This window comes from Erithacus rubecula (assembly GCF_903797595.1).
Source record: "Erithacus rubecula genome assembly, chromosome: 6".
Lineage (NCBI taxonomy): Eukaryota > Metazoa > Chordata > Aves > Passeriformes > Muscicapidae > Erithacus > Erithacus rubecula.
In genome coordinates, this window is record NC_136688.1 from 23,165,324 (window position 1) to 23,192,702 (window position 27,379).

Consider the following 27,379-nt stretch of genomic DNA (forward strand, 5'->3'; position numbering starts at 1 on the left):
TGTTGCTTACACAAAAGTTTTATTGGAAATTCTTTGAATACTTGCAGTACACCGGAGACTTTCCAAAACAATACACTTGAGGAGCCTTCCCCTCCACCCAAAGTATCTGTAAATCAGTAGCTACGTACATACTGTCCTTAATATTGAGTCAAGCAGAGAGCTGCTAAAATAAACAGCCTTCATAACACACTCTGTGGCAGGCCACAGCAGCAGCTAGATCTTGACTGAAGCAGGGCATTTGTGCAGTGTCAGGGAACTCAGCCTAGATGTAGCAACTGTGTGTTGAAACTGAGGAATGTCAGAGAAGAGGCAAGTAACTCAGCCCTGGAGAATCTCTTATTGCTATGGCCATCCAGCTCAATACTAGCGGCTTATATAGGCAATTTTCTAGCCTTTTGAAGAGAAGAAAATGTGCCACAGTGACATTCTGCCTTATGAGATGTGAGAGCTGTATCCGCCACGTTAGGAACTCCATCAATAAAGGAACACAAGTACAAGCCCTGACCTCCTGGGTGGGATTAACAAGAATGGCACTGCTCCCTGCCAGCTCCACAGCTTGGCAGCAGATGAGCACAGCAGGAGTGCTGGCTAGATGAAGTTTAACCTCAACTGTTCTCTATTTGTACAGTGTGAACCAGCACTTTACCTCATCTCTGCTGCTCTGCAGCCCAGATAGTATCACTTTAGAGACTGAAGGTCTCTAAACCACCTGTCTATGAGCTGCTTCCTACAAAGTAGCAGACCAGCCTCCTGGACACAGGTGAGAGGGAGTTGATCCATTAATTTCTTGTGTTCCTGCACCCTTTTGCAACCCTTTCCACCTGTGAAACAAGGTGGCTCTTGGATGGGAATCTGGTATTTGTTACAGCTCATGTAACTAAAGCTGTGTTATAAACTGTTTAGTCTTGGAAGCTTTCTTGCTTTGAATGGACAAAACAATTTCCATGTGAAGTTGCTAAAAATTGGAATTGGCTAAGTAAAATAAAAAGGTTATGGTGGGCAACTTTCCTTCAATGAAGCTCTTACCTGGAGTTTTATAACTTACAAGGCCTCCCACCAAACACCTCTCAACAAAAAATTTCTAAAGTTCAGAGAACTGCATTGCTGTAGCCTAACAGTAAGCTCTGTTGTGAATTTGGCTCCTTGCTCCAGCAGTGGCACAGAAATAGTGTTCCAGAGTAGAGCTGGGGTTCCCCCATCAGCTGCAGGCAATCTCTTCCAGCTATGAATGCAGCTAAGCTGCCATACTGCACCAACTGGTTACTCAGCCACTCTGGGCAAATGAAGATGGTTTCTCAGTACTCAAACAACACAACTCCATGTCAAAGAAAGAAGAGGGAAAAATGTGGTTTTGGAGAGTAAGGAGTCTTGCAGTTTCTCACTCTAGTTACATGAGGGAGGAGGAGAGAGAACCACAAAAAACCCCACCAAATTTCTGTTTAGTGTCACTGTTTCTCCTCCTATCCTTACATGAGCCAGAAGACATGCAACAGCCAAATCACCCACAGAGTAATGCCAGCCAGTCACACTGTCAGTGGCCAGATAATTACAAAAATAAAATTTCAGCTACTCAAAAACCAGCTGATTAAAAAGTACCATAAGCTTCCCAAAAAAGTGTGCTTCTTTAAAGAAGCTGCTTTCTGAATGGCCAAAAAACACTACAAATTCATCCACGCCTATCAGAAAACAGCTTTTTACCAAGTCCCTGCCACTCCGTTCCACTGATGTGTGCATTTCATTTTATCAATGAGCCCTGACTGGATGTAATGGACACACAGTCCCCAATCCAGAGTATAATATTAATCAAGTCTGTCTTAGAAAATAAATATCTTGGATATTTTCCTGCAAAGAGAGACCAGTCTCACTGGCCAGGGTTCCATGGCACACTTGCTTTTCGCAGTGATAAGGACAGAATGACCCGCACTATAACGTGAAAACAGAACATCTCTTAAATATAAGTTTCTTTAAAAGCAATAAATATTTTTTAATTCTTAAGATCATCTATTAACCATAAAGCAGGAAGGCTTGCAAGGATTAGAGGAAAAAATATTGAACTAAGACTCCTAGTTACATAACCCTAAAGAAATAGGATTCCTAATATTTACAGTTATGTTTCAGAAGCAGAGACTATGAATTCAGCATCATCACAGCTGCTACGTGCAGGCTTGCCAACAGTCAACACTGTTAAATTCAACATGGTCGAGTGTCAGGGCACTCGGGAAGGAAATGTGGAAAGCATTCCTGTAGTTTCATTCCTTCTGATCAGCCACCTAACAGAGGGCTTTGCAAAAAAATCACTGTGTAGAGACCCAGTTCCTTAGAAGCAGGAAAACAAAGGTAACTTGTATTATGCAGGTCCCAAAGTTAGCATCTCTCCCTGGGCTCCAAGCACACACTCTGAAGTCAGGATGAAATGCCCAGTTCTGTGGAATGGATGTCCTGGACTTCAAATGGTTGAATTTGCTGAACTCACAGACCCTGGAAATAAGCCAAAGCTTTCTATGCTCTTACAGGATCAGACTGTAGGGAAACATCTGTTAGCAAGAAGCTCTACCTAGGGAACTTACACCATAGGACCTTTGGAGGAAGCATATGGCAACTTAGCACAAAGCCCCTCCATACAGAACACAGACTGAGGAGACAGTAAGTTTCCATACACTGGAGTTTGACCTCCTGTGTCCCTACTGAAGTCTTAAAACTGCCTGTGAACAGGAAAAGCGGTCCAGAACTATGTGGTGGAAGAGTTGAGAAGAACCAGCAGATGAGTCGTATCTGTCATTGAAGAGAGAAAAGAAAGCTCACTTGATGGAAGGATCTAGTCAATGTGAACAAAAGGCAGAGCAGGGGCGATGGAGATATTTGTTGATGTCATCTCCAGGATGCCTTGAGGAGAAAGAATTGCTGCAGCAGAACTGGAAAAGAGTTCACTGCAAGGTTTCCACAAAAGCATCAAATTCTTTGACGTTTTTCTCATGGACTGCCAGCTTCTCTGGTAATGAGTCCTGGAAGGGTAAGGAAAGGTCATGATCAGGGCTCATTCACAGCAGACAGGAGGAAGTTTTAAACACACCAGGGGAAAAAAAAAATCTGTTTCTGAGTCATGCAATCCCTCACCAATGCTCTGGGCTCAACTCTCTACGTGCACAAAACCAGGAGCCCTCTGGCAGCATCCAGCAAGTGACCCTGAGCAGGGCACTCTGCCCAGAGTCTGTTAGTTCTGCAGGAACAGGAGGTGCACTGGGACCTCACCTTGTGCAATCCCCACCAGCTGCAGCACCCAGTCACGTCACTGCCTTTATCAAGTCACTTGCTGCTCTCAGACTCTGGTTTTCATTTTTCTCCACAGTATGGTACAATGCCAGACAGCCTAATAGAGCACTCACCCAGACATGATTTCCACCAGCCACACCAGAACTCAAACTCTGCTCAGGCTGCAAAGTCAGTTTGCCACTAAGTGAGACACCCCAGAGGCAGGATTAGTTTGGGGGGTTTCAATGATAATCAGAGCAAGCATGCTGCAGCAGCCTTCAGCTTCAAGACAAACATGCCAGTTTCACAGGCTCAGGTGTGCCACAAACAAATCTGCATTTACTTGGAATATATTAATGCTGGACTCCCTTTGGGCAGGGTCTCTCTTCTGAAAAGTATAGGAAAGACATTTTACAGTGTTACATGTGTACTGTAACAATAGAGGTAAGAGTCCAGAGGAGGGCCACAAAAATGATCAGTGGGCTGGAGCACCTGTTAAGAAAGGCTGAGAGACTTGGGGTCATTCAGCCTGGAGATGAGAAGGCCCTGAGGAGACCTTATTGTCACTTTTCAGTACTAAAAGGAGACCTTTAAGAAAAATGGAAACAGGGGCTGTTGTGACAGGACAAGGGGCAATAGTTTAAAATTGAAAGAGAGTAGATTCATGCTAGATAAAAGACAGAATTTTTTTATGAAGCTGGTGAAAAACTACAGCAGGCTGCCCAGAAAGGCAGTGGATGCTCCATCCATGGAAATAATCAAGGCCAGGTTAGATGGGGCTGAGAAACCCGATTTAGTTGAAGATATCCCTGCTCATTGCAGAGGGGTTGGAGTAGGTGACCTTGAAAGGTTCCTTCCAGCCCAAACTATTCTACCATTCTATGAAGATACTTTTTTCAAACTAGGAACAGGGAGAGCATTATAAAGTACATATGATTCCCACAAACAGAAATTTCAGGGTTCCGTACCAAATCCTCTGCCATGGACTGTGCTCCAATGTCAATGGAGAGGCTGCTAAGTTGAGGGGGGTTCTGAAATTCACGGTAAAATGTCCCCAGGTCCATTGGAAGAATGTCATCTTTTGAAAATGCTGGTTTCTAGAATCAAAGACACTGCTGTTAATTCCCAGAGACACTAGCTTCCCTTTTGTTATAATCTCAGGTAAAGTCGTTACCTGCTATCAGTAAACATCTTGGCATTACAACTGTTGCTGCAATAATGCATATTAAAATAACTGAACAACAGCCAATACCACTTGATATCACAGTATCACTTGAGCAGTTGGAAGAGAACATTTTTTTGGAATCTGGCTCCTCTAGGTGCAAAGAGAGAGGATGCCAAGCCCAGATGTTAGCAGAGAACTGAAATGGGATTTAATTTGTAGCTGTTGATTCCTGATACCAGTGTCTTTGCAGTTCTGGAACTGTCACACCCTAGTGTGAATGATGTGTCTTTTCCACTCCCACTGAAAACTACTCTGACATCATTTGCCATCGCACCAGCATGTGAAGCCCACCTAAGGTGCAGGTGTTGTGTAAGAGCTCTGATGAGGGCACTTACAAAGTCAATCATGACAAAGTCATCATGGGTGTTCCCTGTGCTGCTGCCACTGGAGCCCTCCGAGTGTAAGCTGCCTTGTAGAGGAGATTCCGTTTCTGGGGATTCAGGAGGATTGACCTGCCCGAGAAATCAAAGATGGTGAGTACTGATCTTATAGTCATGTCTGTGTAGTTTGGCAGTGTGGGGGTGGTATGGAGATTGGACAATAAGCATTAACTAGAGCAGGGGCTGCAAACACATGCTGTTATTTGCATGTCTAGACAGCCCAAGATTCAACACAAGAGACTTCTTGAAACCAAAAAAATCTGAATAACTAGTTATTTTCTCCAAAACCAAAGTGTATTCAAGGCAGAGAGTAGCATAGATGTCTGCATAAGGGATGCTGAGAAGGCACATGTACCTCTGGAAGAGTCTTACCATGGGGTCGTTATCTTCCAGCTCAACATTCTTGGGAGCAAACATGGCAAAAGGAATGTCTAAGTTGGCCATGGTCACCTGAGGAGATTTAGCAAACAGAATTTCACTAAGATGCTCTGCTTACCCAGCACATAAAAGGATATTGAACATCTTTGTCAGCCAGTTAAAAACAGTCCAAAGTCTCATCAGCAGTTAGGCAGGAGGCTGACAACCTCATTTAAAAGGCACGAAATCCAGAGATGATACTCAGCTGACCTAATGCAGCTACATACTTAAGGTGGGATTGCTTCTATTCATATCTTATATAATATAGGCAAAGATTAATGAACTGCTACAAATTGAAACAATTCTCCTTCCTTCATCCAAAAGGCCTAGAACTGCAGCCCTAGGAACTAAGCAGGTATCTAAGCTGCCCTAACGGATTGTTGCTTCTAGTGATGAACTGGTCTACTGCATGTTCCATCAAGGAAGGGAGGCTTGCTGCCATCTTTCCTAGTTTATGGACCTGTGGTAGTGGCAGATCATTGTGAGATCCAAGTGGAGTATCAAGTCTTCTATTCTCAAATAGGGTATTCACAAAGTGGAGCAAATTCAATGGCTGTCACATCCCAAAAGGGTTTTATGAAAAACAAAATATGCCTTGGCAAAACCTTGTAGGGAATGCAGCAGGCAGAAATATGCACTCCCAGTCTCTGAGGTTGCCCTGGCATTGGAATGCTTTTTGCTCCTCTATGTATGAACAGATGAGAAAAGAGGGGTGTTACGGGGCTCTCTGAGAAGATCTTCTGCTCATTACCTGGTTAACAGGTTTGTTGACAAAAGCTCCAACCTTCCGGATAAAGATGGTCTCCAAAAGGTCATGTGGGGAGCCACACTTTCCTTCACTGCTGTTGGATACTGTTTCTGTGTCCTCACTGGGGGAGAAAAAAACCACATAATTAGTGCCTCCTGACACAAATAGGGTAGATAAATAAGACTCCTTCATTTTTCTTGGTTTACTCCTAATATTGGAAGAAGTACAACAGAAATCTGTCCTTGTACCATAACGTCCTCCTCAGTCAGGAGTACAAAAGGAAAGTAGACACTTCTGGAATCAGATTTTTGGTTAAAGCTGGACAAAAACTATTTAGTTAATGTAAAGTTGCTGAAATAAGCTTCTCTTCTGGGAAATGGAATTTCAACTTGTTTGTGTTCACAGCAATTCCTGTTCATCACTACTATTTTTTCAGTAACACAGTAGTCACAGATCTCTTAGGAAGAGATGGCAAGAACCACAATTATATCTGTCACTCAGTTTACAAATGCAGCAGTCTGGTACATCACAACAGCCACTCCCAGTATGATTAATTCACTCCATGGCTATTAGGTACCTCCATGACCTATTTGTTTTTGGTTTTTTTCTACCACAGGTATTCAGAACTTTAAAACAAAACAAAAAAAAAAAAATAGTTTTTTCCCATGGAAAGAGGATTACCTAGATAGCACACCCAGGAAAGTGCTAGTGCAAGTGAGTTTTGTTTCTCCAGAGCAAAATCTCTGTGACTCACAACTATGTGACCCCAAGAGAGATTTCTCAAGAAATAAATATGGTGATCAAAACAACCAGAAGGATTTAATTAGCTGTGAGGGAGTTGATTTAGGACAGTTTGAGGTTGCATTGTTTTCTTTTAAGTAACTTTGTGCCTAAAGTTTCTTACTGAAATGGTAAACAGATTTATCGCAACTACAACTGGATTTGGCAACTACACAAATAAAGTCGCTACAGAATTTAAGATTCATTTGTTAACTTACTGCATCTTGTTTTACAATCAGCAAAACCAGCAGAAAGATTGAAAGAAAGACTGAAAATTATAAAACTGATAATAAAGTTAACATAGAAGAAGATATATTACATAGAAGAAGGATATTACATGGACTAGGTGGGTTAAATAAATGGGCAAGATCATTGTTTGGAGAAAGGCTGAAGAAGTCCCAATCAGAGAAAGCTGTAAGTTGATTTGAGGGATGGAAAGACAATAGTTATGCTACAAACAATAGGTAAAAAGGGGAAACAAAAACTTAAAACTTGTAGGACTATAAAAGGGTTAGCAAAACTGGTGGATCATTAAAACCAGCCTACCTGCTAGAAGGAGTAGCTGCTGAGTAATGGACTCCATCCAGTGGGGTGCACATTCTCTCTTGGTCAGCTTGAGTGCCATGTGCTGGCTGGCTAGGAACTGGGGGAACTCCCCCTTCTTTGCCTGGACCAATCAACTGAGATAGAAAGGAACAGTCAAGTTAAGAGATCTCAAAATCAAACCAATACCACAGGGCAATACAAAGTAGATTCCATTATACTGGGCATAAGTTGTGGGGGTTTTAGCATATGACTGCACTCTAGCCCCTAATAAGCCTTGGTGAGATGTCATGTAGGAGTGGATTATCACAATACAAGCTTATTTTTTACTCCCTTTCTACTCTACTCCTATCCATTTCAGGCCTGTTTTACACTGCAGAGTTCTCTGGCTTTAAGTCCTCCACTTCATGGGGAGAAAAGGAGTTAAAAATACTTATATGCTCTTGGAGCAACCCCATGGCTCCCTACAGCTTCAAGAGAAGGGGAAATGGAGAGAGGTGCTTATCTCTTCTTCCTGGGATTCAGTGATAAGATGCATGGGAGTGGTTTGAAGCTGCACCACGGGAGACTTAGACTGGACATTAGAAAGAGAGGGTGGTCAAAAACTGCAACAGTGTTCTCTTCCTAGTGAGGTGGTCAATGCCCCAAGCTGTCAGTTTTTAAGAGGCATTTGGACAATTGCCTTAATACAATACTTTAAATTGGCCAACCCTGAACTGGTCAGGCAGTTGGATCAGATGCTCACTGTAAGACCATTCCAACTCATTTTGTTTTATTAACATTGTGTCAGCAGAACTGGTGTAACACCAGTATCACAAGCAGAAAAAGACTTCTGTCAACTTGGCTTATTTGTCTGATGAACTAATGTAAGTACGTCAATATGAACAGCATATCCAATGTCTAGCCTACAGAACTGTGCTTGGTCAGCTACAGGGGCAGCAGCTCTGTAAGATGGGCAATGTTTGGAATCAGTGACAAGCAGCTGCAGGCAAACAGGTCAGGTGCCTGCTCTCTTGGCATAGCTTTTTCCATATGACGCCGTACCCCAGTAAAGTCAGGGATGCTGAGGAGCCAATTCCCAACTCCTGTGGACGTTGTGCTTTCTCTGTACTTACTTTACTTTCTTTCCATTCCTGACAGACAGGACACCAATGCATGCACTAGTTTCAATGCCTCTCGGGTGTACAAGTGACACAAATGGCTGCAATACCAGCCACGCTAGTTCTACTCTCTACAAGTACCTGGTGAGGGTGTGCAGCATTCAAGCCACCAGCAAAGAGTACAGGATACCCCATGTCAGCTGATCCAACTCCCAGGGCAGCAGGCTGATAGGAAAGACGAGAGCTGGAAAGCTAAGAAAGAAGAGAAAAAACAAGGGCAAAGGGAGAGGAGAGAGGAAAGGGAAGGGGAATGCCCACAACCTGAATAATCACCAGTCATTGGAGAAGGAAAAATCAGAGGCACAGCATTTCAGGCTGGCAGAAGGATGCAAGATTTTTACTGGAATCAATAATGCAGGTTATTGTTCTAAAAAATTCTTAGTGCTGTGAGACCCTGAGCCTGGCCAGGAAAACAAGATTGGCTTCCTATACATGTAGGAGGAGGCTGTGCAAGGTATCACTGACATCCAGTCTCAGGTAAGCTCTGTTCTACAGGCCTATTTCAAATATTGGTGTAGTGGGTTGGCACTGGCACTGGTGCATGAATGCCATCATGAACTTACTAAAGAGCTAGTATTTAATATTTTTTCATCCCAAAACAATTTCATTATCAACTGTTTGAACCTACTCTCATTGCAAATTAAAACAGGTGATCTTCCAGACCTGCTCAAATAGCTTCAGTGAAAGAATACATGGGCCCATAAATGTGGCAGATAGAGAACCGGCAAGCTAACCCCTGTGAGATTGCTTTAGGAATTAAGTGTTGGAAGCAGTGAAACCTAGGAGAAATTCCTTATACATCCCAGGCAGAAATCTACCCAGTCAGATTAGACAAAACTTTGCTGTTTTGACTTGCCGACCTCAAGAAGAACATTTACTTCCAGAGATCAGTGTGAGCTCCAGCAGGACCAAAGCTGATGTTCTTTACAGGATCAAAATGAGGAACAGCATTTTCATTCACATCAGACTAGTTAAGCTGAGTGCAGCTCTAGGGACATTGACTGTTAACAAAAAGCACTCAGAATTGTGTCTTACTACTTGTGTCTTTCACTAACAATCCTTGACAGCTGTTGTGTATTTAGGGGTGCTTGTCCTGTCTTTGGGGGACCTTCATCTGCAAAGGCATTTAAGAAGCCAGTCTCAGTAAAGTGCCTGGCTCATTGTGGGTCCACCAGTCTTTCCCATGCACAACAAACACTCCACATTGTCAAATTTGTATTTTCCCGTATTTGTTTTGTCATGCCAGAACTTGTATTCTGGTCATGACATTCTATTGACATATTCTATTGACAACTCACTTGATGTGAAAAGGCCAGTCCCATCACTGGGACCTTCAAGGTGTCCGTCACCACAGGAGGAGGGGTCTGAAAATGTGCCTTTGTGACAGTAAAAACACACTGTGCACAGATACAGACAAACAGAGGAAACAAGGAAAAGAGAGAATGAGGGGGGAGAGAGAAAGAGAGAAAGAAGGACTTCAGAGAAGAATTATGAAGAGTTGGATGAACTGAATGCTAGTGAAGAAGTTTTGGCTGCAGCAGCCACACCTACAGAGAGCAGCAGTCTCAGTACTGCCAGAAGCACGTTAACTTTGTAAAGAATTGACTTGATCAATCTGAGTGAACCACTGAACACAGGTAGTATTTTAGACTCCAGTGAACCCTGACAGAAAGTAACTGCCAGAGACTCTGTTCCACAGTTAATTATAATTGGTACCAGCCAATTAGTAAGAAGGCTGAACAGATGCCAGAAAAAGTACTTTTTTTAAAATAAATTCGCAAATGAATTGTATTTTAGTGCTCCCCATCCATCTATACTCCCTATCCTCCAGCTTTCTGAGGGATCCCATTTTGGCAGCTCTGTGCTGCAACCTTAGAATAAAGGGTACAGTAGACTACAGTACAATTCAAACACACTGATGTGAAGCAGGAATTCCATCAACAGGAGCAAAACTCCAGAAGTGAACAGTCTCACAGAGGGTGCTAATGCAAAAAGGGCAATCCAAACCTGGTTCAGTCCCATATCTCCTCCCATTCATTTTGCTACCAATGGTTTTCACTTTGAGGAAAGCTTCAGCTTCATTTCTGGGTATTAGTCATGGCCAGACTCTCCTGAATTTTGGGCTACTTCACAACAAACATACACAGAAATGCAAGCTCACAGAGAAGGTAACAACTATTTCCTTGTATCACACAGGTTAAGCCTCACTTTTACTGAGAAGGCACGTAGAGATTCACACAACTTGCCCATAAAATGACACAGTTCCTAGTATTTTCCTTGTCATTAACCTGGACAGAATATATAGAAAGCTGGAGAAAACAATTTCTTTCCCTTTTAATTCAAAGACCACTCTGCCAAGGCAGGCTTACCATTCTAACTGTGGTAACAAAGACTGGCAGTTGCTTTACAAATAAAGGCACAGCATATGGCAACTATGAGCCACAGAAAAAGCAAGAATGTAGGCTCAAACTAATTGTGAATCCTCAAGGTTCAAGGGTTTCATAAAGCTTTTTCCTCTCAATGACAGCCTCATGACCCCTGGGGAAATGTCAACTTCAATGTAGTTACATACACTACTACTGTTAAGTAACACTGGCACAAGCAAGCCAGTGGAAATTTCCTTAGGAAATCTTTTGTATTTATCCCACTTTAGGAAAACACAGGACACAACTCAGCCACAAACTCATTTCCTGAACTGTGTACTGCAGAATAAGTGAAGCTTTATTCCATCAGACTTACCGTGAGCTAATTAGTTCAACATTGCCTGATGCCTGGTCACCTGAAATTACTTTGGCACAAAAATGCTTCCTAAGAGAAGCATTTCTACCTAATTCATACAGCAGAATACATTCTGCTAAACCTGGTATATTAATTCCTCTGAATTAGAAGAAAAGACCCATAGCAAGTTCTTTCAGTTTGGAACAGAATTCCAATTATACTTCATTCTGTGTTTCACATTGACTGTGAAAGAGATTTAGAGTCTTTAGATTGTCTTTAAAGGTCAGTAGAGCCATCTGCTTGGCTGGGCAATCCTGAATATTTAAAGTGATAGGACAACTGCAACTCTAGCCAAGTCTTCAAAATACAGAACTATGGAGTCAGATACATGAGACAGTAAAAGAACTTGGAAGTTTCTGGGTTTGATATTCAAAAGGAAACTATCATCTATTTATTTTAAAATTGAAACTTAAATAAAATTTGCATGGGCAATTTTTTGCCAATACTTATTCCTGCTGCCCCAAATAATTTTAGATAGTCCAACAAATACAGCTTTTGTCTTTTTTTTGTTTTTCTCCAGCATTTTCCTGGTATTTCAGTGTTTCCTTCTCAATGTCAGTCTGTTACTCCTACTTAGGCTGCCTGGCATCAATGTCTTGAATTCCTCCTCTTGCAGTATTGGTATGTAAATGTGTAAGTATACTGCTATCCTCTACAAGCACACCTCAATCCAGCTACAGGAGTAGGTTCTTTTAACCCTTCTCAGTAATTCAGCCCATCTAGGCCCCTGGAATTTTGTTGAAATTAGTATCTAATTTCAGTAGACTTTACTCAAGAGTCTAATGACATAAGTAACCCACACATTAAATTTTAATTAGCAGCAGGAGGCTTTCTGTTTGCACAATAGCTGATGTAGGATCATGCAAACTATTCTTACAGCAATTGTTCCATCTAGAAAGAGCCTGGTTTCTCTTACCTGAGATGGAGGAGAGGTGGAAAAAGATGTGGTACACACTTCTTGGGAATCTTCTACTGAGGGGTACACTGCACCGTTGTCCTCACCAGCTCTAAAGCAGCAAGAAAAAACAAGTTTTCTAACTGGAAATATTCCTTAAAACAAACAAATAGTAAAACACACTGGGACAAACACTGCAGGGAGGCTGAGAGTATTTGGGTGTAGCTGAAGGAGAATTATGAAGGGCTCTCATCCACTTGCCAGAACTGAGGAAAACAAAGTGGGAAAACATCAGTTTTCCTCTGGTGTCTGTCCTCTACCCATTTAAAATAACACAGGTGTTTCTAAGTAATGCTTTTGTTATACCAGCTAGTGTTACTGGCTTTGCTGTTTACACAACCATTGTCAAACAACATCACTGGTCCCAAGCTGAATGCCCTCACATTCATTTTAATGAAGACAAACCTCTCATCTCCAAAGAAAAATTAAACTGATCTTCTCCCTGGAAATATCCATGGATGCATGCATCCAGACACGTAGTTCTGCATCAGGATTAACCATTACACTTTCAAATTCCTGAAAGCAGCCAAGATTAAACATCCTTTGTGCCCACTGTGAAGAATTTGGGAAAACACTGGGACTTGCTACACTCAAGTCATCTCAATGTGAGGAGAAAAATGTCACCCTTCATCACATGTTTAACTATACTAATATTACTGACACTAATTCTCCAGTGTCCCTTCCCATGCTGTCGGCAAATAGTGGAAAAGGCTCTGCATTTGGGCATAATGGATGCCTTTACCATGGCCCATGACTTCAATTCAGTATTTCCTCACCTGTAATTGCAGGGATGCATGGGTGAAGAGCTGGGATAGGGACGGTCCACAAAGTGATCAATTATAATCCCCATGATAGGAGGGGTCCTCTCAAACTGCCTGCAAGGCAACAAGCAATGGTGTTATTGGCTTTTTCTTTCTACTCTTCTCAATTTGTGGTGCCTTCACTGAAAACCCTTGTGTCTATCAATGGGACCAGAGCATCTTTACAATTTAGTCCTGTGACTCCAGGCATGCACCAACATTTTGGAGTTCTAGAGCCTGGCTCAGAGCTACCCAAATACTCCCCTTGCTGCAAGGCTTAAGCGTGAGAGAGAGCGCTCTTCATGTAAGACAATCTCAGCAGGAAAGGATAAGCAGAAGGGAAAGATTTGGGGGCTCAGAATATGAGGGGTTTAACAGTAAATTATTGTAAAACAGTCTCTGGCATGATCACATTTTCTCACCTGGTTGACATGAAAGCAAGGTTGATTCTGTAGGCACAAGACAAAGTGATGGTGCCCACTGGGGTACCCACTGTCCCAACTCGGACTGTCTGGAAACCTGTAAAGTATGGGAGTAATTATCAGTTTCCCTGATTGTTTATGTGCCATACTTTTTTATTCTGAGGTTACATTATCTTATTTCAGTCCTGTTTCCATTATCTCTTTCAATGTGAACTCCAAAAGCACACATAGAACCCATAACAAAACAGCAGCACTAGGTTGCCTTGCTGGTAGGCTTCACCCTGCAAGAGTTCTGATGTTGCTTCCTGGCTTCTTGGTCTACAATATTGTTCTGAAGTGCTTCTTGTTCCTCAGTAGATCATGATCTCCTTTACCAGTCCTGCCCCTTATCAACATAATTCCATATTCTTACTTCAATTCTGTATTGCTAGAGTCAAAATGGCAGTCACCCAAGACTTTGTCCAAGTACCACCACTGTGCTTGTCTATATGTTGCCTGACCCAAGGCTGAACTGGCAGATCCAGACAAGAAGCAGATGTAAGCCTCAGACGAATTTTCCTTATGGTACTTGGGAATAGTAACCAAAAGGCAGTCAGAATGAAACATAATTCTGCTATTGTTTGTGTGTTGCCTAATCATACCTTCTCCCAAGCCACTCAGCTGGACTTCACCAAAATATATCCTGAAGGAAAAGGAAAAAGAAATGTTGTTAGATCCAGATGGGACATAGTGCTCTACATATCCTTATTCCTTATTTAATTTTGGGAGTTGAAAGGCTGGAACTGCTTTTTCTCTTCAAGAAAAAAAAAAGCCCAAAATAAATGGCTGGAATGCCCATCTCAAAAAAACTTACAGCTGCTTCAAAAGAAGAACAGGTCATGTAAAAAGAAGGAAAAAGAGAAAATCATAGTCCAAACAGGATTTTCTCTTTTTTAAGCCTCTGTGGTTAAGTCTAAAGTTCAGATCAAAAATGTGAAGTGATACAAACATCACAGATAGGTTTGAGTCTAAAGGCTGATGCTCATCACACAACATAACATATTAACTATGCTGTAAAGAGACTGCTCTTAAATACATGCCAAGTCAGCAATGGAGGCAAAAATAAGAAAATGTCTGTAATTTCCTTCTGAGTTCTCAGCTGCACAAATTATAACAAACCTGAGACTTTCAATCATATAAATAAGCTATGCAAACATGTCAAAAGACCTTTCTCAGAGCCAAAAACAGGGTCAGGAAGACAACTATGAACCAGGAACCAGTCAGACTCACAGGCTAAACAGAGTTGAACCCAGTATTTAGATGAGTAAACTGCAAGAACTACAGGAAGTGGAGTTGAGGATGCATCTTTAAAATGGAGTAACAGGAGAGAGTCTGAATCTATGTTGCAAAAGTACACATTGCAGTTATGTGCAATGTAGAGAGGCATTTATCAAACACAGGCCAGACACCAAACAATTGGATGCTAGTAAACAATTTAACCAGGGATTGCATGTAGAATTTTTTTTTTACTCTTCCTAACATAATAAGCAAACACTTCACTGCCTGTGCTTAGCTTTTCTTTCAATTGCTCAAGTGCAGGCCATAAGGTGATAGACCAAAGTTTTCTTCTGTCACTGATGAGTAGTAGTTCTATGCAAATAATTTAATTTTATTATTACTCATCCCTTTTAACCTACATTTGCAGCTACACTGGGCAAGTCTTCAGTCTCTGCTGTTTGCATTCCAAATGGGAAATTTCTGCTTTACCTGTACAATATTACATATTCATGGCCTTGTTTCCTTGAGAGTCTGTAGGCTGGAGTTACTCTGGTTATAGCAAGCAAAGACTTCAGAAGTAGAGACAGCCTGTTGTATACAGTGTATGAAACTTTGATTTCTTTGTCACACCTAGAGAACACAAAGGAAAAAAATTAGTCTTTTGTCCACAAGTAAGTTTTCTTGGTTTGGGGTTCTTGTTCGTTTTGGTTTGCAGTGGCTTTTGTTTATTCTAAATAAAAATTAGTCTGGGCCAGTTGTTTATTTTATTGCCAAAATTACAAATAAGGCCCCAGTATGACTACCTGTACTGACCAAGCAGCTGAGAATGCTGCTTTGACCTAGTAACCTGCTGTAGAAGAAATGCTGAAAAATGCCACACAGCCTTCTACTAAACAAACACATCTTTTCATTATTAGAAACATTAGTCATTACTGAGACTATGGATTCTTGTATCTGAGGAAACTTACTAGTTGTAATGGAAGAATGAAGAAGGAATTAAATTACTAGTTTATTTTCTTGACACTGGTGTTAGAACAGTTTGACTGCTGCTCTAGACAAAGAGGTGAGTTCCTTCTGAGCTGCCCATTGCCACACAGCCAGTGTGTACTCATTGATCACCATAGATTAACCACATGTACCCATTTCATCAGCTAAGACCTACAAACACAAAGAGTATGTGAAGAATGTACTTACTTTTCATTCATTTCTAGACACCAAATTTCCAGCTCCATGGAATCCCCCTGGATTAAGAAAAGATGGCAAACAAAGGCTCATTTCAGAACACAGATGTTTTCAAATCTCATTACTGGCCACACCTCTCAATGATTTGTCTCCTGGCTCCCACTTTCTGGTGATTCAATAATACAAAAAGGTGCACTGGAAGTGTCCCTGCACAATTGTATCACCTGAGGGAATGCCTTCCTCAGAATGTCTAAGTTCTTCATAGTCTAAGAAATTAGTTTCTTAAAATTTAAAAATTTAATAATTTAATTTTCTTAAAATGAGTTTCTTAAAAAAATTAGATTTTGCTGCTGTGTCATTTGTGTTTGGCCTCAGATTTTTGCAGTGAATTGCTTCTGTTAAACAATACATTTCTCTTCATTAGCACATCACCTAACTTAATAAAATTTAAATATTCTCACAAGGTTTTGGATTAAAAGGCAGGAGCTCTGGTAATTGACTTAAGATTTAGGCAAAAACCCCACCAAAAAAAAAAAAAAAAAAAAAAAGGAATCTGTTTTGACTCATTCCTCACCTCTGAGGTTTTGAGAGAAATCTCCACGCACATAGACCGTCCAACAGCAGGCAGTTGTCCTGCCAGGGCTTTCTTTGCTTCATGAGTAACCTCTGGGATATCTTTGATTGCCAAATTGAACTGCAGAATCAAAGACATAGTTACATTTTTTTTATTTCTTTGAAAAACTGCCTGATGGTACATTTCAGACAGGCTCACAGACCCATATATAACATACTAGGTCAGTGCCCACTGAAATATTTATGAAACAGAAAATTCCAAGCTGGGTTCAAGCTTTTCATATTTACCAAGATTCCCTTGGCTGCTAATTCAAAGGTACTTCTTGATCCTGCTATAAAAAATATGCTCCTTTTCTCTCACTTCAATCCTATCTTTACCCACAGAGTATCTTGAGTATTTTCAGATTTAATAAAGCCCACTACTAAAATGTCTGAATTGCAGAGTAGCAAACTTCTGACAGATAAGAACTCATCACCCCACCCCCAAGCAGATCTTGGAAATGTGCCTGAGCTGGCAGGAGCTGCTGAGAGACATCATTTCTCTTTCCATTCATCTGCCTGTAAGAGTCCAGAGTGATTTGTTGCATATGAACAACAACCACCAAGCCCCCCCTGCAACATCACAAATGAACCTAACTAAATATAGTACCCATTCTATGAATAATTATTGTCTGCACAAGACTGTAATAATCACATGGTGTTCTCAGCACACACAGAGAGTTATGGAGTTGCTCCATAAAAAATACAACCTTACCCAGTCAGAACCTGTTGGGGAGGATGATGAGCGGGTACAGATTTTCTCTCCAAGTCGGGCCTGGACAATCACTTGTACTGTCTGCAATAGAAAAAGGATACACAGAAATGTTTTGGGCTCAGCACAGCCCTCAGTTCAGAGCCTGAGCTACACAAGCTCCAAGTAAAAAAAAATTAAAGGGCTGACCAGGAGGTAGAGAACTAGAGTTTGCTACATCAATCTTCAATTCTAATCTATTTAAATTATTACATTTAACAGGCAAGTGTATTTCAGAAAGAAAATAGTTTCAGACTGACCTTTCCCTGTAACAACATTAAGAGACTATGTCAATTTTTGCAATCAGGATTTGCAGTTTTCAATAGAAAATTCAGAAAAATTTACAAAAATATCCCAAGCCTGGACCACTAAACTAAAGCCAAATGAATCTGTACATTTATACCAAAGCCACTGTTCATACTTGCACCTAGTGAGGCCAAATTTTATAATTACATATTAACATAATTCAAAAAAACATTCTGGTATTACTGTCTTTGGATGCAATATAAAAATTTAGGCTGAAAGAGTGGAGTCCAGCAGAACAAAGTACCTAACAGCTGGGGGGTTAGACATGCTGCTAGAAACCCAAAGCTGACAGAGGTGTGAAGTGCCTACAACTAAAGCAAGATGCTGCTGGAGGATGGAAGAGGATTTGAGGGTATAAAGAAAGGGAAAAGATGTTTTTCTAGTTGCTCTCAGGAATCTCCTGAATTTCACATCAGCTTTTCTCGCTTTGTTCTTCAGCAAAACAAAACAAAACAAAAAAACAACAAATCCAAACCTCAGTCTTGTTACTCTAGCCACACCAGGTACATTGTTTGTTTTTTGGGGCTTTTTTGAACAAGGAAGAAAAGGCATTTGTCTAAAAGAGAAAAATTACCTTTAAAGCAAAAAATTTGATGAACTTGTCCAGGTCCTTCCTGTCCTGGGAACTGAGATCAGTGTCCATTGCATATGGCAATCTGAAATACAGCACAGGTCTAGGAATGAAGTCTTCCTCCAGGTTTCAAAATATTTTTGCCATCAGAGGATACCTGAAAAGAACTGATAAGCACCAAAGCCCTCTACCTGTCAAAATCCAAACATGTTAAAAATTTTGGGATGTGAGTTTGAGGTATAAATGTGTATAGGTAGTTTATTTGGTCAGTGCAAAGATCAAAATTTAAAAAAAAACAAAGAAGGCTTACAAATAAAACACAGTACAAGTTCTACAATTTTGCTAGCTTAATTTTAAAAATCAAAACAAACAAATAAACAAACCCAGAACACCACAACATCACACTGACTGCATTCTTTGCCAAATCAGCCATCAGACAGGGAGGTCTCTGCTTCAAAAACAATGTATCTTCAGCTATCAGCACTGGTTAAAGCCAAGCCAAATTGTTTTCTTCTGCCTGAAATTCTTACAACAGTATTTCAGTGGTATTTCAGCAGAAATCTATATAATAAACCACTGATGGAACAGGCTACACTGCTTCTTTACTTTCAAGAAATAGTACTTGCAGTAAAACTATACAGCTACAAAATTTACCTACAACCAACTGAAAAGACACATTTTTGTCAAGAAACAGACCAAAATTCTCTCTTCAGTTCTCTTGAAAGCTCTATTAATAAATACTTAGCTTTCACATTGGTACTGCCTTGTTTTTCAAAATACAATTGTTTCTAGGAACACAATGAACATGCACAGTGTCTGAAGCAAGGCAGGGCAAGGCACTAATCCTATTTCTGCCACCGTCGTGTCACATGGCCTGGGATAAATCACAATTCTTCTCTCAGTTTCTTCATACATCAGTTAATAATCACATAGAGACCATTGGGGAGGAACACCTTCATTAGCAACATTCATTGTAGTTTTTGCTTGTAAGCCTTGAAAGCATTAATTCACTTTTAACCCCTGTTGCAGTTCTGAGACAGCTAATCAGCCTGGAGCAGCTTGTCAGGCATCCCATATTGATGGAACGTGCTGCTCCTCACAGGAACGCCGCCGAGCTGAGGTCAGGGAGCACCAGCAGCTGCTGCACACGAGTGCTCAGTTGTTAAGCAAAGACTGAACTTACAGCAAGGTATGCTATTTATGCAAATTAAAGCTTGCAGGGTGAAAGGGCCAATAGCCCTGTTCATACAGAAAATACAGTCTTTAATGAACGTGCATATACAGCACTTCTATTTAAAATACTGCACTTTGTGACAGTAAAGGCCTAATGCTTTAGGAGCATCAATCGAAGAGGGCTGCAAGCCAAGAGTACTGCAATTTACAGAGCATTTTATAGAGAATAGTGCTGCTTTCTGAATGACTAGAAAAAGCAAGCTGGATATATAATATCATTGAAAGTTCTAGGCTACATTCCACATCTAAAGCTAAACTGTTCTCATGACAAATTATAATTTAAATTGAGAACTAACAACACAAGTGATTCCACATCAGGTTAAAATATCCTTTGGACATTTTAACCTCCTTATTAAAACTGTTATGCCTTCTCTCCCCGTGTTTACCTCTGCTAGACAGATTACAGACCCTTTCAGATTACAGACCTGCAAGTGGTGCAAAAGGAAGTCAGATTTTAAAGTCTTTGATGCAGTACTCAAAATTTAAAATTTAAAAAAATATAACTCTTTAGTACAGACATGTACCACTACAAAAAAACCACAACACCCCTCCCCCCCAAACAAACAAACAAACAAACCCCCAGGCAAGAACAACCTGTTACTATACTTTTGGCTTAATTAAGAACTGTAAGGGCTGAGGAGATCTGAGATCTTTGACAAACCTGGCTGACATAGGCAATAAAATACTGCATTAAAAAATGCTGACATTTAAATACTAAATAAAAAAAAATCATACTGTCTTTTAATGTGAGAAGTGTTATGTGACCCCTGCAGAAAGGTGCAAGGAAGTATATATCCTGATATTGTGGGAGAGCTGTCAAAAAAAGCACCCATACTGGCTTTTTGAGGCTGGAAAAAAGCTCTGGTAGCAACTTTTTCAAGATGCTTGGGAACTAATGGAAGGTGTTAGGCTCACTGATCTGTTATTAAAGGAAACAAAGATGGTCATCAGCATGGCTCTATGAGCAGTACAGGAATTCATTCTAATGACCCAAATATCTCTAGAGGAGAGAAACAGCCACCAGAGGGTTAAAAACATTAGAGCCTCACAGTTCTGCCCTGCCACAGCAGAACTGGGATTCTTCTTGGAAGATCTGAAACTACTTATAACATTCATGAAAAATTTGGAGATTCATACTGTCAGCTCCCAAGCTCCAAATGCCAGCAACAGTTGACCCACCAGAGACCAAAGCAGAGCAGAAAGCATCAGGCAAGGTTTCCTGGAAAGGAGTAAGTAATTTTATGGGAAAACTAGTTCTTTGGAACTCAGGTCCTGAAATGTCTAAGTGCTCTCATCTGTCAACCATCATCTCATTTTTGTAGGAGGGCTTATGGTGACTGGCTGAGACTTTCTAAGGCCTAGAATGGTATTCACCTTTAGAATCAGTCTTGGTAAGAGTTAAGATGGAGCTAGAATTACAGCAAATTTTTTATTTACAAAATTACTTGCTACTCTCAGGTTAGCTGCCACAGCTGACCTGAACAGGAAGGAAATTCTTTTAACTTAGTTCCAGCAAACTCAATCAACTTCTCATGTCCTGTAGGTTGCAATGCCAGCACAGCTCCTTGTTAAGTGCTACTGCACAAGCCTATGCTTAACTCAAGGAAGACACTGGCTCATTTTATACTGAATAACAACTAGAAGGGAATAACCTTTGGTCTAGGTTAGAAAAATACACATGACTGATTTGTCCTAAACCAGGTAATCCCTTAAGTAAACTGGTATTTTTGCCAGCACATGATGCAACAAGCATCTTGTTCATATGACTTTTTGACTTACTGCAGCACTCATTTTTATACTATTGCTTTTATTTATATACCTTTCTCTTCAGACTGTGAACAGAAACATCAGAAACAGGATCTTCAAAGGAGAACCATCACACGTGGCTCTTTTGATTAAATCCTTATTCCTTCTCCCAAGGTTGAGGCAGATTTCAGCCAACAGTTTAATATCTAAGCGTTGTGCCCTACATGTTCTGCTGCTATTTATACCCTCCTCTGACGAGAAGGACACATCAGCATAAGGTGATGGCGCTGTTTGCATGATGCAAGCAACTGCAAGAGCCCTCCCCTTAATGCCTCGGCAGAGCTACAGCGACCGGCACGCTGTGCTCCCAGCCCGGCTCCCAGCTCTGCTCCGTGCTCCCAGCCCGGCTCCGTGCTCCCAGCCCGGCTCCGTGCTCCCAGCCCGGCTCCGTGCTCCGTGCTCCCAGCCCGGCTCCCAGCTCTGCTCCGTGCTCCCAGCCCGGCTCCGTGCTCCGTGCTCCCAGCCCGGCTCCGTGCTCCGAGCCCGGCTCCCAGCTCTGCTCCGTGCTCCCAGCCCGGCTCCGTGCTCCGTGCTCCCAGCCCGGCTCCCAGCCCGGCTCCGTGCTCCGTGCTCCCAGCCCGGCTCCGTGCTCCGTGCTCCCAGCCCGGCTCCGTGCTCCCAGCCCGGCTCCGTGCTCCGTGCTCCCAGCCCGGCTCCGTGCTCCGTGCTCCCAGCCCGGCTCCGTGCTCCGTGCTCCCAGCCCGGCTCCGTGCTCCCAGCCCGGCTCCGTGCTCCGTGCTCCCAGCCCGGCTCCCAGCCCGGCTCCGTGCTCCCAGCGGGGAGCAGCCCGGCTGTCAGCAACACCTGTAACCCTGCACACAACAGGTGCCCGGACACCTGGGATCACGGGCATTGCCCTACGTGTTCCACACCTGGGAACTCAGCGAGTACATCTCTCTGACACCTACATAAACAGGAAAGGAGCAGAAGCACCTGACCTATACCAGGCATTATTCCTGTTGCTGGGGAAAGCATGTAGAGGCTGCTTCCATCATCTCCTATATTTTTCTCTGAGCCATGGCTGCTACAACTTAAAGTTATCTTGCTTTCTTTTTAACCAGACATTCATTAATGCAAAACAATTACTCATGTTTCTGATCCCAGAGTGAAACTGAAAAGACAAGAGGAAAGAAACCAGAGTGGGTGTAGCTGTAAGGAAAGGGCTGTGGACAACTCTCATCCCAGATGTTTTTTCCCAGTTACCTGACTGTGCCCCCCAGACTGTGCTCCATACCCACAGCACTCTTCCAGAACTTTTTTAAATCCAAATCCAATCCCCAAGGATGTTCTATGAGAAGCTCACAAAAGCCTCGTTGAATCATGCAGTATCAAAAAGCACATGCAAGTTTTTGAAGCTTTTAAGCGTGCCTAGAACACATCCTCCCTTGAATGAACAAGAAACTTCACTGCAAGCAGGCATTTTGAGCACACTAATAAGCAACTATAAAAAGACCTTAATAAACACAGTGCTCTGTTTCAAGACTGGGCTTACAAGTCAAACTTCAGTATCCTACAATTACTTAATCTCCATTTTGCCTTCTTAGTAGATTAGTCAGAAACTCAGAGAGAAGTAGCAAACAGTTCTAAGTTTTAAGGTGTGACACTCTCATTCTTTAAAGTCTATGGATTTTTTCTTTTCAAGATTAAATTCTAGCAGAAAAGCTGTTTCTGCTGTATATAATATAAACATTTTTATGTAATCAAAGGCTCTGTAGTTCACTATATATTCAGGTTTTGACTGATAAAGAGGTAATTTTTCCTCCTGATCAGGAAACAGATTCACTTTATAAATGACTCTGCAGCTTAGTAAATACTTTACTAAAGCCAGCACTGCCAGCTCCAGTGACTTAGAAACAAAATTAAGTAATTCCTGTTGACTAGCAGTTACATTCTGTACTTCCCTAAGGTCTAAAAATGGTGTCAGTTCAAAGGTCCATTCTCTCAGTTTGTTTGTCAAGCCAAAGTATACAGACTAAACCAGAATCTGCTTCTACATACGCTGTACTATAACCACCAACATAATCACCACCTCTCAACTATTGTATGAACACATGTTCAGAAATGTTAAGATTATACAATACCATTTAAGCAAAATAAAGTGATCCTGTATGATCCTTCTGAACAGCTACAGACAGCCTGGCCCATCTGAAACATTTGTTTCTTGACACAAAAAGGAAGGGTCCTCCAGGTCAGGCCACTCCAGCAATAATTTGGAGATGCTCTAAACTTTATTTGGACAGCCAACTAATTTTCAGCTAAGGCAGTAATTTGCCATGTTTTTCCCCCTTGGTATGTACCTAGTCACACTGCTTTTTGGATTTGTAAGAAGGCAGTTAGTAGGCTCAGTCCAAATAATCCCTTTTCTACCTGTTCTCTGACATGGAAGGTGTATCTGCTCCTCTCGAACCACGGGAATGACTGACTGTGCCCTAAGAGCCACATCACCAACAGGAAAGAAAGATACGACCACCTGTAAACCTCTGCTCTTTCCAAGCATACCACAAATTCGCATCTCACAGGAAGAATATACAATGGAGCATGAGGTCTCACATTCTACTATTTCCAATGGGCTCTGAAGCATTCTGATTATAAATGACACTTGCTGAGATTACAGGGGGCCACGTCTTTCGCAGGCTCCACTGACAGCCACTGGTCGTTAGGAAAACGAACCGCAGTCGGGAACCGACCCCCGCGAGCAGCGAAGCGAAGTAAAACGGGGACACGAAGCCGTAGCCGAAGGTTTAAACCCCCGCCGCGCCCCCTCCCCTGGAAGGGCCTGCCGCGGGCTCCCGGAGCTCCCAGCCCGGCCCTGCGGGGCCCGGTACCTGCGCGGGGCCGGCAGTGCTGGCGGCGCGGCGGCTCATCCCGCGCGGGGCCCGCTCCGCCGCCGCGCCCCGACCGGCCACGGGGACCGCGACCGCCGCCTCCAAGCCCCGAAGCCGCCCCGGGGCTCCGGCCGGCGCCCCTCCTGCTCCTCGCTCCCGGTCGGGGCTCTCGCCGCGAGTGTCAGCGCCGGCGGGGGTGCGCGGCCGGCGGCGGGGGCCGGGCCGGTGCTGCCGCTGCCCTCAGAGCCGCGGGCTGCGCCGCGCCGCCGCCATCGCCGTCGCCATCGCTGCTGTTTGTTTTCATCCGCTGCGGGCGGGGGGGGGGAGGAAGGAAGGAGGAAGGGAGGGAGGGAAGAAGGGAGGTGCCTGAGTGTCCGCAGCGGCACTTTCCACACGCAGCCGCCGCTCCCAGCCCGCCCGCCCGCGGCCCGCTGAGCCCCTTCCCCCAGGGCAGGAGGTCCCTGAGGCCGAGAAAAGCAGAACAGCGCCGGGCCCCGCTCCCGCCGACAGCCCTGTCTGTGGCGAATCTATCGCGGCGAATGTGGGGCCGGGCCGGCGGGGACCGCCCGGGAGCGGCCGCGGGGCCGGTAAGGGGTGGGACGGCTCCGGCCAGGGCAGCGCCCGCCGGGGCTGCGAGACCGTGTCCCGGCGGCGGGGACTGGGGACGGCTCCAGCTCCCTCTCCGCCACGGCAGGTAAATCCCTGCCAGCGCCAGGCAGAGTTGTCGGCTCCGCGGTGAACCCACCTGGATGCCCATGTATTTAAAACCAGAAAAAGAAAAGTAAAACGACTTGCTAGATGATCAGACTAAAAGGAAAATGATAACGGAGTGTGAAAGCTCACCAGTAACAACGGTTCTGAGTATCCTCTTTTGCTTTATGCAGGTGAAGCCTCTGGGAAAGCCCCGTCAGAGAGGATCCCCAGAGGACGCCCCTGGCCGTCAGCCATGGCCGTACCTATCGCGGTTCTTGACTGCGACCTCTTGCTCTATGGCCGCGGACACAGGACTTTGGATCGCTTCAAGCTGGAGGATGTCACGGATGAGTATCTAGTATCCACGTACGGCTTTCCCCGACAGTTCATTTGCTACCTGGTGGATCTCCTGGGAGCCACTCTCTCACGCCCTACACAGCGGTCCAGGGCCATCAGTCCAGAGACGCAAATACTTGCTGCGCTGGGTTTCTACACCTCTGGCTCCTTCCAGACTCGCATGGGAGATGCTATTGGCATTAGCCAAGCCTCGATGAGCCGCTGTGTTGCCAATGTAACGGAGGCACTGGTGGAAAGAGCTTCACAGTTTATTCACTTTCCTAAAGATGAAGCTACTGTACAGAGCCTGAAGGATGACTTTTATGGGCTGGCAGGAATGCCGGGAGTGCTGGGGGTGGTTGACTGCACCCACGTGGCAATCAAAGCACCAAATGCTGAGGACCTGTCCTATGTGAACCGAAAGGGTCTCCATTCCCTGAACTGCCTCATGGTGTGTGATTCCAGAGGAGCCCTCCTTAGTGCTGAAACACACTGGCCAGGCAGCCTGCCTGACTGCACGGTGTTAGAGCAGGCAGCCCTCACAAGCCAGTTTGAAACGGAGCTACATAAAGATGGCTGGCTACTTGGTAAGTCAATTTTTCATCCTTGTTTTCAGTAGAAAGTCTATTACATATTGTCTCCTTACTGAGACCCTTTGGGCACAAGTGATATATTTACTTTCAATTGCTTTCATGAAAGTGCTTTGAGATTTATTATTCTGTTTGGACAACCCTTATCTTGGAAGCTTAGAAGACTAACTTCTGATGTGTGTTTTATAGAGTCTGATTATTGTATGTGTTAATCCTCATTCATTCTATTAATAGCTTTTTTCAGTATTCTTTGCCTTTCCATGCTGAATTATGCGATTTTTAATTCTAGGTACTGTCCTAGTCCAACTGTTTTCCCCTGTTTTGTGCAGAAGATTAATTCTTTTCAGACTCTTCTGTGGAAAGTCTTCCAGGATTTTCTAGTGTAAAACTGAATGCCTTTACTTTGTCAAATTTGTAAACCAGAATTACTTCTTCCGTGGCTTCTCTTTCAGCCAAAGGAAGAACTTACTCTGTATCTGCTGTACCAGAAAACCAGGCTGAAATCTGTGGCTAGCTGTAGGTGTGTAACCTGCCCTGCTCCTTTCCACTGCTAACAGGTGACAGCTCCTTCTTGCTCCGGACGTGGCTGATGACCCCTCTGCACATCCCCGAGACGCCTGCAGAGTACCGCTACAACATGGCCCATTCTGCCACTCTCAACGTCATCGAGCGCACGCTCAGAGCCATTCGGGCGCGGTTCCGCTGCCTCGATGGCTCCAAAGGCACCCTGCAGTATTCTCCAGAGAAGTCCAGCCACATCATTCTGGCCTGCTGCGTGCTTCATAACATCTCCCTGCAGCATGGACTGGATGTGTGGTCTGCACCGGCCACAGGACACATGGAACAATCGGAAGAAGAATATGAGCAAATGGAATCAGTGGACTCGGAAGCCTGTCGTGTTCGTCAGGAGATTTTACTTACTCATTTTAGCTAATGTTGTGGCTAACAGTTCATCTGGGAAGACATCTGGAGCAAATAAGCTCCTTCCTCTTCCTTAAGCCTGTAAAGACTTAAGCAGATGTGAGACAAGAAGAAATTGACTCTCTTCATTTCAGGCAGATTTCCTAACTTCTCCCAGTCTCTTCAGAGATTCAGTTTAATTGGTACATTTTTGCTGTCGTGATGTTTAGAGACGCCCCTTTCACTTGACCTGGAGAACAATGACTAATGTGACAACAGTGGGAAAATTAGGAAAATTGTCATTTATAGTGATGGAAAAATCTGTAAACCTTGCAGAAAGCAACGGTTCTATTCCACTGTGTAATTCAGAACACTTATGATTGATTTTTTTTAAATAGTATTTCACACTAATTAAATTTCCACATGAGCTCCTTTCTACTATGAACTCATGAGCAGCAAAGCCAACATTTATATTTTTGCTTGCAGGTATAAATTCATGCTCAACACCATTTTGCCATTTTGCACATCTCACAAACCCTAGTAATTTCTCTGAAAGCTGGCAGCTGTGTTCCAGGAGGGATATGGCATTTTGCTGGGCACAAACTAGTGCTTGCTCATATCTATAAGGGCTGAACATTGCTTCTTTCCCAAACAGGCTGGAGAGGATGTCAAGCTATGGTGACTCTGTCGGGTACTCAACAGATATCAGGAAATAGGCTAGTGGAGGTGAGGCTGGTTTTCTCCTGCAGCAGGAAATTGGTCATCTTGTTGGCTGCTGTAAAAGAAACACCAAGGACTGACTGTGTCACAGAAATTGAACTGATTGCAAAAGTTCTCCATTTAGATCAAAGCAGAGGTGT

The 27,379-nt window shown here is 43.2% G+C and overlaps 2 protein-coding genes across 12 annotated transcripts; one reads left to right on the forward strand and one right to left on the reverse strand.

The window, feature by feature from the left end:
- ATG13 (autophagy related 13) lies at positions 1-25,079 on the reverse strand. 11 transcript variants are annotated; one of them, XM_079309225.1, is made up of 19 exons: positions 24,957-25,079; positions 18,140-18,221; positions 17,224-17,304; positions 16,471-16,590; positions 15,909-15,955; positions 15,204-15,344; positions 14,099-14,139; positions 13,458-13,554; positions 13,012-13,110; positions 12,197-12,287; positions 9,801-9,899; positions 8,584-8,694; positions 7,346-7,479; positions 6,023-6,140; positions 5,227-5,304; positions 4,810-4,926; positions 4,218-4,346; positions 3,593-3,637; positions 1-3,002 (listed from the first exon to the last, which is right to left on the reverse strand). In XM_079309225.1, exons 2-19 carry the CDS (start codon positions 18,206-18,208, stop codon positions 2,925-2,927), a joined length of 1,695 nt encoding a protein of 564 aa, XP_079165351.1. In that variant the 5' UTR covers positions 18,209-18,221; positions 24,957-25,079; the 3' UTR covers positions 1-2,924. The 11 variants fall into 11 exon arrangements, with proteins under 11 accessions (XP_079165351.1, XP_079165350.1, XP_079165349.1 ...); XM_079309224.1 differs by having other exon boundaries at positions 24,844-24,984; XM_079309223.1 differs by lacking the exon at positions 24,957-25,079 and adding an exon at positions 24,001-24,330.
- HARBI1 (harbinger transposase derived 1) lies at positions 24,448-26,964 on the forward strand. Its single transcript, XM_079309237.1, has 3 exons — positions 24,448-24,587; positions 24,885-25,616; positions 26,177-26,964. Exons 2-3 carry the CDS (start codon positions 24,947-24,949, stop codon positions 26,551-26,553), a joined length of 1,047 nt encoding a protein of 348 aa, XP_079165363.1. The 5' UTR covers positions 24,448-24,587; positions 24,885-24,946; the 3' UTR covers positions 26,554-26,964.
- Positions 26,965-27,379: the final 415 nt, after the last annotated feature.

Excerpts from the sequence above, each read along its gene's own strand:
- ATG13 (XM_079309225.1), bottom strand. The coding sequence starts at position 18,208 with ATGGACACTGATCTCAGTTCCCAGGACAGGAAGGACCTGGACAAGTTC. Across the intron at positions 17,305-18,139 it reads TCAAATTTTTTGCTTTAAAG|ACAGTACAAGTGATTGTCCA; the intron begins GTAATTTTTCTC and ends TTTCTATTGCAG. Across the intron at positions 3,638-4,217 it reads AGTCCATGGCAGAGGATTTG|AAGAGAGACCCTGCCCAAAG; the intron begins GTACGGAACCCT and ends TATACTTTTCAG.
- HARBI1 (XM_079309237.1), top strand. The coding sequence starts at position 24,947 with ATGGCCGTACCTATCGCGGTTCTTGACTGCGACCTCTTGCTCTATGGC. Across the intron at positions 25,617-26,176 it reads TAAAGATGGCTGGCTACTTG|GTGACAGCTCCTTCTTGCTC; the intron begins GTAAGTCAATTT and ends CACTGCTAACAG.